This window comes from Aquarana catesbeiana, linkage group LG04, assembly GCF_042186555.1.
Source record: "Aquarana catesbeiana isolate 2022-GZ linkage group LG04, ASM4218655v1, whole genome shotgun sequence".
Taxonomy (NCBI): domain Eukaryota; kingdom Metazoa; phylum Chordata; class Amphibia; order Anura; family Ranidae; genus Aquarana; species Aquarana catesbeiana.
The window spans coordinates 36,424,556-36,435,168 of record NC_133327.1 but is presented as its reverse complement, the minus strand read 5'-3'; the positions used below and the strand labels follow the sequence as shown (position 1 = coordinate 36,435,168).

At 41.0% G+C, this 10,613-nt stretch overlaps 1 protein-coding gene across 1 annotated transcript in view; it reads right to left on the bottom strand.

Moving 5' to 3' along the window:
- Positions 1 to 216: 216 nt before the first annotated feature.
- DPYSL5 (dihydropyrimidinase like 5) overlaps positions 217 to 10,613 on the bottom strand; it is a 184,541-nt gene continuing 174,144 nt past the window's right edge. The window contains exon 13 of the mRNA XM_073625046.1: positions 217 to 9,552. Coding sequence (XP_073481147.1) covers positions 9,467 to 9,552 — 86 coding nt within the window. The 3' untranslated portion in view covers positions 217 to 9,466. The remainder of the gene's footprint in view (positions 9,553 to 10,613) is intronic.

The window sequence follows — 10,613 nt, the reverse complement described above, 5'->3', positions numbered from 1 at the left end:
TTTTTTGGACACAGGGCTTTGCGCTTTTTTTGCTGTGTGTTTTAGTGCATTTGTCACGCGCTTTGCTGTGCACGAAAACATTTGTTTCACTATTAAAGGCACTGCAGGAGTGACACGCATTTTTCGCTAATTCCGTGAACGTGTGCAGAAACACTCCTGGCACGTTTATTATTAATACTCAGACCACAAAAATAAGGGACTCAAGACAACACCAACAACATTCCGACTTGTAACATTTTAATGAAAATTTGTTCCAGAATCCACTATATTTTGCCCTGTCTTTGGCAAAGCCACAGGGCAGAACACTATATACGTTGGCACGGTGGTGGAGTGATGAGCTGGCAAGGAAGGAGGGTGCAAGTCATTGGAGTAAAACAGAAGCCGGAGAAAAAAACGGATGTATCGTGAAAATTAGTGCAACTCACTTTTAGCACCATTACATCGGCAGGATGAGGCATGTGATGGGTGCCACAGATGGGGGAGCACAAAGTTGGTGGTTGATGGGGTAGAGTTGGCAGGTGACATTATTTTACCTATTAGCTGTGTCCCTCTTTCTTAAATAAATAAAACTGTACAGCAATGAAATATCGATACCAAAAATACCAGCTACAACACACACTGAACACCACAGCTCCAACATACGCACACACACTAAAAATGGGGAAACAATACAGCAAAAGATCACAGTGAAGGGACATCATAGTGCCTGCGCTGTATACCAAGGGGCCTAGCTAACCTGAGATCTGGAGGGACTGCAAGTCACAGCATTCCCAGACAGATCTTTCGTTAATGCTTTATTTTTTGGGAACAATTTTAGCTTTTTTTTATTTTGCAAAAAAGAGCCTTTTATGCCTTAGGACTAAATGAAATGGTTCTAAATCCACACACAGGCTTATTCAATAAAGAAGAGAGCACCTGGTCAAGTGCAGCAACCTACAGAAACCAGAATTCACTTCTCTGAATTCCAATTGGCTGCGGAGATTTGCTACAGGCATGCCACCTTCGTTCTTTGCATTGCTTTACTGAACAAGCCTGTATTTCTCCCACACATTGCAATCATAGATCCAGAAATCTATTGTTTAAGAATCTTTTCACTATGCAAGTTGTAATTTGCCTATTGTCTAAAAAATGTTCTTCCCCTTCATTAGGGGTAACCATCTAGGACTACAACGAAATGCTTTTATATAAATTATTGTCTGAGAGAATCCCTACATTTATCTACTGATCTTATACTACAATTTCCAAAAGAACCCTTCCCTTTGTACAATGTAATCTTATCACCTTTTGCTGCAGATTTAAGGAGAATCCCTGCTACTGCAATGACGTTTTCATAAATATTGTCTGAGTGCGTCCTTTCATTTTAACATCCAGTGATCTTGTGCCAGTTTGGTAACTATTGTGTACCACGTCCAAAAAATGAGAAACTCTATCCCCTCTTATCTTATCAACTAGCATTACATTTGGTAAAGAATCCTTCCTATTGCATATTATATTCACAGGTCCATGTTCATAATCAAAGAGACTGCTTGCTCTCTTATCTTCTGATCTAGCACCACAGTTTGGTAAAGAATCCTTCTTTCTGCATAATAAACTCTCTGTTCCACATTCATGATATGAGAAACTTATTCCCTCTTATCTTCTGATCTAGTAGTACAGCTTAGTAAAGAGCCCTTCCTACTGCATACTAAAATCACAAAATCCACATCCATGGTCAGGAGAGAACCACTACCCTCGTATCTTCTGATCTAGTACTACAGTTTGGTAAAGAATCCTTCCTATTACATACTAAAATCACATCTCTATCTTTGTGGTCTGAGAGAATCATTCCTCTCTTATTTTCTGCTCTAGTACCAAAGTTTCATGGAAAATCTATCAAGAAGTGCACACTGCCATCGCTTCAAAGTTTATATACATTTACTTCAAAGTTCCTTGCACTAATCCATTAACCTATCGCTACATTTTGAAAGAGAATTCTTCCCACAAAACACTCCAATCCTAGCTCTGTGCATAAAGTGAGTCTTCCCTGTATTATATCCACCACCTTGGTAGTATAGTTTTACACAGCAGTATTTCTTAACTTAATTAAGTTTGCACCCCTTCATAAAAGGCAATGCTTATTAAGTGGTCCTTTGTGTTTTCCACCTTATCTCAAGTACTCTTGTCATCATAAGTGATCATTAACTAACCCAGTGTTAGTTTCATGGATATTTCTTACAGCATGCTGACTGAAATCCATAAATCACAGGTACTGATATATACATATTTTTTTTCTGTGCACCCACTGGTTCATGTATACAGTTACACAGAGAATCCTTTCCACTGTAAAATGCAATTACACCTCTTACCCCCTTGGAGAGCACTATGGAGAGCATTCTTTACCTCTCCCCATCCACTGATCTGATTCTACATTTTAATGAAGAATTCTTCCTACAGCAGGCTGCAAGCGTTACAATTTATGCAAAGAGAATCCTTACCCTCTCTATATCTATTGATCAGACACTAAAGTTTCATAGAGAATCCTTCCAAATGTATACTGCAATTACACCTCCATTTACAGAGAGAAACCTTCCTCTCTCTGATCTGACTCCACAATTTAATAGAGAATTCTGCCTACTGAATACTGACATCACACCATCATACAGTATATGAAGAGAATCCTCCTTTCTATCTCTACTTATTTACTGTTTTATAAAGAATCTTTCCTACTGTATGCTGCCACACACCATTTTTACAAAGAGAATCTTTCTTCTCTCTTTTTTCCATTGATCTGTTTCTAGTTTTATAGAAAATTCTTCCTACGCGTTTCATCACACATCTTTATTCCCACTGTCCTAGTTATATTATCCAGTTTTGCAGACAGTATTCATATTCATTGTAAAGTAGATAAACCTTATTTTCAATGGAGAGAAGTAGGAACTCCAAGTACTTTGAGATGGTCTAATTGCTCTTTTTTAGCTGTTTGTCTACTTTTCACTATTGTTTAAACTGTTGTTGCAGCTTTTCATATCAAATGTTTATGAAACATACATAAGAATGTTCCCACTCCAGGCTATCTTACAGATCATCCACTGGCCACTGGCGCAAACCCACTGGGATCTGTTCCTCCCCAAAGTACTCGGGTACAAACGGCACTTCTGCTGTTATTTCCTAACACCCAACAAGCTTCCTCGCTTCCGCGCAAACTCTCAAAGCCATAATATAGCACATTGCTCACTGCCAGACCGTCTCCTACTTTTTCAAGGTGTTTCCCTCTAATAGGGGTTCAGTTATGAAACTTCAGACTGTGCCCCAATCCTACTCCTTTACCAGACCCTCTCCACCTTCTTCAAAGATTTTCTCCCCAAAAGAGGCTCAGCCATAAACCAGCTGAGTGAACCAATCTCCTACTCCTTTGCCAGACCCTCTCTCTCTCCAACTCCTTCAAAGAGTTTCTCCCCAAAAGAGGCTCAGCCATAAACCTGCTGAGTAAACCCATCTTCTACTCCTTTGCCAAACCCTCTCCAACTCCTTCAAAGCATTTCTCCTCAAAAGGGGCTCAGCCATAAACCTGCTGAGTGAACCAATCTCCTACGCCTTTGCCAGACCCTCTCCTACTCCTTCAAAATGTTGGCCCAGTCATAAAAATTTAGACTGTGCCCCTATCCTACTCATTACCCAGAGCCACTCCAGCGTCTTCAAGATGTTTTTTCACAAAAGAGGCCCAGTCATGAAACTTTAGATATGCTCCTATCCTACTCATTACCCAGACTCTCTCCTGCTTCTTCAAGATGTTATTTCACAAGAGGCCCAGTCATGAAACTTTAGATATGCTCCTATCCTACTCCTTACCCAGACCCTCTCCTGCTTCAAGACGTTTTTTCACAAAAGAGGCCCAGTCATGAAAATTCCGACTGCGCCCCTATCCTACTCATTACCCAGAGCCTCTCCTGCTTTTTTAAGACATTTTTTTCACAAAGGGGCCCTTGTCTTGAAACTTCAGGCTGCACCCCTATCCTACTTCTTCACCAGACACTCTCCCGGTTCTTCAAAGCACTCTCCCCATAAGTCATGAACCTGCAGATTGAACCCCACCTTCCCACCCCTTCGTTCTTCTACACACTTCTCCTCAATAGGGGCCCAGTAATGAACGTTCAGATTGAGCCCCGATCTTACACCTACGCCAAACTATCTCCTACTCCAACAAGTTTCTCCCCAGTAGGATATCAGTCATGAACCTTAAAGTGGATGTAAACCCTCACATATACCCAGTGAAGTGAACAGCCTCAGATGATACACAGAGATGAAACAAATCCTTCTACATAAGTTTTACATGTATGTTTACTAGCTTCAGCTTTATATACTGTTTAGAAAGTGCACGTCCTGTTAGAATCTTCTCTTCCTGATTCACCTGTGGTTATGGATCCTTGCCATACACTGTGAGACAGCTGATTGGAGGAAAGGAACACACCCCCTCTCCACATAGGCAGAGACTTGCAGAGCAGTACTGTGAATAGCCCAGCTCTCTGCTAATCTATTCATAGCACCCACCCTGACACAAAATTCAGCCTGGTTTTATCACAGTTGACAGAGAACTTGTCAGAAGTTATCATGCTGATAACAGAAAAATGGAGCAGGAGAAAGCCACGGGACTTAGGGCTTTGAAAAGAGATAAGAAAACACTGCAGATATATGTGCCCAGCTAAAATTTCATAAATGGGGTTTACTTCCACTTTAAGATTAAAGCCTATCCCACTACTTTTGCCAGACCCTCTCTTACTCCTTTGACAGGATTCTGCCCACTCATGAATCTTCAGAATGTGTCTCTATTATACTACTTCAACATAGTTCTACCCAATAAGGGCCCAGTCATGAACCTTCAGACTGAACCCCCAAACGGTTCCTTCAACACAGTTTTCCCCAGCAGGGGCCCAGTCTTGAACCTTTACGACTGGGCCCCTATTTGAAAGAGCATCAAATAAATGAAAAGAGGTCTAGAGGCGAGCGATGTGCTACATTCTGACTTTGTGAGTTTTCACTACTTGCAATGAAGTTTGTTGGACAGTAGGAAAAAAAAAAAAAAAAAAAAAAAACAGAAGTGCAACCTGCTTGTTTGCATCAAACCTTAATGAACTGGGAAAAAAATTGGCAGCAAACGGGAAAACTGTGCTGATCTATTTGCCAATCTTCATAAATAGGCCTCTGTGGGGCATATAAACGATTGGCCTTAGTTAATATATTAGGTACACAGGGTGCAAATGGTGCCATGCTCTAGTGGGGTTTTAGGTCCTAAATCTTTATTTGTAAGGTAACAATGTGTGTAGGAAAAAGGCTTGATCATGGCAGATCTTCCACATGAATCAAGTTTTTATAAGTCCCTAGGCAAATGTAATGACAATCGTGCTATATATCCAGCAATATTTTTTAAGGTCTGTATTGAAAACTGGTGGTAATTTGGTTTGAACAAATCCCATTTGGGGAAAGTGTAGGAAATCTTCTGATGAGCAAACAGGTAAAAGAAGGCAATGATCCGTGATTCATTTGAGTTGCTTTAAAAATATTCCCCATATTTTCAGTTTTAGAGGGTCCCTTTCCCATAAAACCTGACCATGTAATATGGTTCTATGGTTATAGCGAATACTTTCCTGACCTATTTCTTCCAGTTGAAACGAGAATCTATTTTATAGCTCATGGATCCCAGTCTAAACATCTGCTAATCCACTTCCCCAGTTTTACATAGAATCCCAGCTTTACTGTACCCTACTGAATTAAGCGGGAGTCCTTTCTATAGCATCCAGCATTCAAAACTCCCTACCAGCTGTCTAAAAAAACATCCTTTATTCACTTTAATAAAGGCTACAGCTGTTCACAGAAGATATAAACTGTCCACTGATGGATAACATAAAATAAGACTTGGTTATGGTCTAAAAAAAAAAACTTGTGTTTTCCTTGTGCTATGAATTTTTTTTTATTTTTATTTTTTTACTGTGATGGAGTTTAGTTTGGCTTTAGTTAATGGAATGGATCTCTTGAACTAATTAAATACGATAGACCTCTTGGCTTTACTTAGTACAAATAAGCTCATAGCTTAATTTAGGAAAATGGAGCTCTTGGTTTTACTTAGCATGATAGAGCCTTTGGCTTTACTGAGCAAAATGAAGTTCTTGGCTTTACGTAACCCAGTGGAGCTTTAGGCTTTACCTAATGTGATGGAGCTTTTGGCTAACGCTTAGCTTTACATAGCCCAACTGAGCTTTTGGCTTACTTAGCATGACGGAGCCCTTGTCTTGCTTTGTGCAGTGGAGTATTTGGCTTACTTAGCACAATGGCGCTACTGGCTTTACCCAACACGATAAAGCTCTTGATTTTATATTGTGTGAGATTGTGGTTTACTTAGCATGATGAAATCTTGGCTTATGTGATGCGAATGAGCTCTTGGCTTTACTTAGAATGCTGGAGCTCTTTGCTTAAAAGGCTTAATACAGACCACTAATAATCCACACTGGACAGTTATTTAAGTTTTCACTTGTTCACTTTCTTGTTTATAGCGGAAAGTCTATACAAAGGGCAAGCATAACAGCTGCTCAGTCTGCTTTAGGCTTAATCTTAGGGTAACAGCTGAAAGCATAGGTTAAAATGACTCTCAAAACCATTCAGTATCCACTGGTTAATGGTCAGGAATGGTAAACCTTCTTATCAGACATGGTCTTCATAGAATGGCCCTAGAGCTGCCTGTATAACTGAAGGCCAGGATCTTGTTTGGCCATAAACATCAAAGTCTGTCACAGGCATATCAATTACTTGGTAGTCTGATAACACCAAAGTCCAACTGATTTTTCCATGAACCTTACTATTTTTAGTACTCTAAAAGTTTTGTCCTGTCTGATTACTTAAATGGGCCTATAGGCACCGTTTCAATAATTGTTTTGATCCAGTAACCAGTTGCAATGGGATTCTTATTAGAGTTTTATAGCACACCATGTGAACTTACACAAATACAAAATGGGCAGGCCTGATGACATCACCAAAAGATTGGTGCAAAACTGTTTTTAACAAATCCATAATATGACAGTCGTGTGGATAAAATAACAAAAGAAGCTAGAGAGGAGAATTTATAGCAGGAATACCAGGAACTTTGGTCAATCTCTTTAAATAACATGTAATGAATGCACGTGCCATGGCTCCTGTTACACTATATGGCCAATGGTATGAGGACACCCCTTCAAATGATTGAGTTGAGGTGTTTCCACTGAAGGGTACTGTTAATGCTACAGCATAAAAAACAATTTTAGACAATTGTGCTCTTCCAGCCACTTTGGGTAAGACCCTTTTCGGTTCCAGCATGTATGCTCCCCTGTGCACAAAGCCAGCTCCATAAAGACATAGTTTGATGAGTTTGGTGTGGCGGAAATTCAAGTGGCCTGACCTCTACTGAACACCATTGGGATGAATTGGAAGGTTGATTGTGAGCCAGATCTTCTCGTTTGACATCAGTATCTGACCTCACAAATGCTCTTTCGGCTGTATGACCAACAATTCCCACAGATACGCTCTAAATCCCATATTAATATTCATGGTTTCAGAATAAAATATCCAACAAGCTACATAGGTGTGATGGTCAGGTGTCCACAAACATCTGGCCCTATAGTATACACACTGTTCACTATCATCATCATGTAGTATAATGTTCCTAGAACATTGGGGGTTTGCATCTTTTTACTGAATGCCTCCACAGGATCCCAAACAAGTTGCTCTCTGAAATGACTTAAAATGGTTGTAAACCTCAGACATGAAATATGAACAAAGCATATCCCTCTATAACGTGTACTTGTCTCAATACAGAGCAATAAGTGTAAATTCTGTCTGTTCACTTTTTCCTCTACTATCAGCATGAATCTGACAAGTTTTCTAACACCAAGAGAAAAATGGTGACAGGGGAGAGACCTCCAGCAGATTGACAGCCTCATGTCTGTTCCTGTGTGCTGTGTGTGGGGGGTGTCTCTTCGCTCCAATCAGCTCTCAGTGCTCTCCTCACTGAGTGTAACTTCAGCTCTCCGCCCCCTGTTTTCTGAAATCTCAGACAAGCTGTGTAAATTACGGACTTTGAACAGGTGTTGAGAAGACTGCAGAGAAAAAGGAACAACTTATGTAGGAGGATTTGTTTCATTTCTGCGTATCACATGAGGCCAGTCACTTCACTGGATATATGTAAGGGTTTACAACCACTTTAGGTCTATGGATGGAATATAAAATAATCCAATTTTGACACTGACTCCTGAATGACATTTAATGTACACACAGTTCTACATTGAAACTCTACAGCAGGTCACCATACAGAGTATTTTTTTATACACAGAAAAATAGAGGCGTAGTGTGAATTCCCAGCATTCCCCCAGGCTCTGCATAAATTATTGCTGTGAGGGGTGACTAGATATAGCCCAGTAGTGGAAGAGCCCTTGAATATTAATGATATATAAGTGACAAAGCAGAAGTCAACGTACTTCATGCCAAGATTGCTCAGTCTGATTTAATTTCATCTACCTGACCATGAAACAAAATGTGTCCTGTTGTAAGTTGTGAAGTGTCCAGAATTACCACTTGCAGCCACCACATGGTGTTACAGAGTTCTGAATTGGCTACATTATTCATTTCCAATGTGTGTAAACGACAGCGCTGGCTCTCAGTATTTGTTGCAGACAATATGTTCACACCAACAAGGTGCAAAAATTTAGAGTCAAACCAGTGATAAGCAATACGTGGGGGAAAATAAACAGCAATTCAAAAAAGGCACCCCTCAATGAAGTTACCTCTTCAACTTCCCTGCACTAAATATAACAGGCTACATCATGTTTAGGGTCCACTGGACAATTTGGATGGGAAAAAAGTTTCTTAAACCACTGAGATTGACCTACAAAATATAAATTTTGGAAGTTTTTGTCCCTTGAGACAATGTAGGATGATTATGCATGGAGGAACTGGGCAGTTATAGGAGATGTGAGCTTGTCTCGTTTTTTATTACTGCACTATGAAAGAATAATGGATCTGTTTCAGATAATAGCTCTGCCAGCCATGGCTTGGCATATGGGAAGGCTGCAGGTCACCATTCGCACCTCTACTCCTGCAACATGACACCGATGAAGCACAAAGACAGCAACATTCACACTGCTTGCACCTCGCACACATTCACAGCACAGAACATAACATTGGTTATCACTACAACAGATGGGAAATTAAGACGTCGGTGGTGGAGGAATTCACAAGTAAATTCTGGGCAGGTAAGTTTCTGGTCGGCCTGATGGTTCATCACCGTCCATCGCTAAGAGGGGGCGCTGTAGTCTCGTGTAGGCAGATGTAGAGTCACAGTGGATTCCTCTCTCTTGACATATTACAGGTGTTTGCGATTTGTGAAGTGGGGAAGGAAGTTGTGTGGATCTCCTGCAGGAGTAGGGTGTAGTGGACCAGGGAATCGGTGGGTGTCGGTCAGTGCTTTTTACCAGATCCCACTGGATCTGCCTCCGGGGGGTGCCAGGATCCTGGCTGAGGCTCGTTTTGGGACATGGTCATCAATCTGAGCACCTAAAGAGAGACAGAGATATCATGAAAACAACATTACTGGGATCTGTAATCTTATCCAGGAGATGAGGTGCATCTAAATCCAAAACTTGTTTTTTGTTTTAGAGTGTGGAAGGGTTAGACCCCCTGCCAGGTTTTATTGGGGTCTGTGTACCCGCTGATGAGATTTACCCTCTTTTTCTGTCCTAGAGAGTTGTCACCAATTCAGAAAGTGATGGGAAATCCAAATGTTGATTTCCCATCTTCTGTCACTGGAACAGGAATAATTGGATTTTTTCTTCATACTTACCTGTAAAATCCATTTCTTTGAGTACATCACAGGACACAGAGCAGCCATATACATTACTACCTGGGTTATGCGCCAACTATAGGTGAATAGACACTGGTAGAATAACCAAAAACAGGAAGTGATCCCCTATATAACCCCTCACATACAGGAAGTACTCCGGTTTTGTAGCAAGCAATGAACGCCCAAAAAGAGAGGGGAGGGGCCCCTGTGTCCCATGATGTACTCAAAGAAATGGATTTTACAGTTAAGTATGAAGAAAAAATCCTATTTTCTTTTTCGTACATCACGGGACACAGAGCAACCATATACATTACTACCTGGGACGTCATAGTGCAATAGCCTTGAGGGGAGGGAGACACACTGTATGAAAACACCATCAGATTTCTACAGCAGCCCGCAAGACACTACAGCCAAAAGCCGAGTCCTCTGCTGCCTTACCATTCATCTGATAAAATCTTGTAAACGAATTTACCGAAGACCAAGTAGCAGCCTTGCAAATCTGCTCCACTGATGCCTGATGGTGAAAAGCCCAGGAAGTTTCAACACCCCTGGTAGAATGAGCTCTAACCCCAAAGGGAGGAGCTTAACCAAAGGCCGGAGTGATTAACTGGCGAATCCAAAGTGAAATGGACACCTTAGAAGCCAATTGACCCTTTTTAGGGCATTCCGGGCAGAACAAAAAACGCATCGGAACGTCTGATGCTTGCAGACCTTTCCAGGTAGACACCACATCCAAAAGGTGCAACTGCTTCTCTTCTGGTGAGCCACGCTGAGA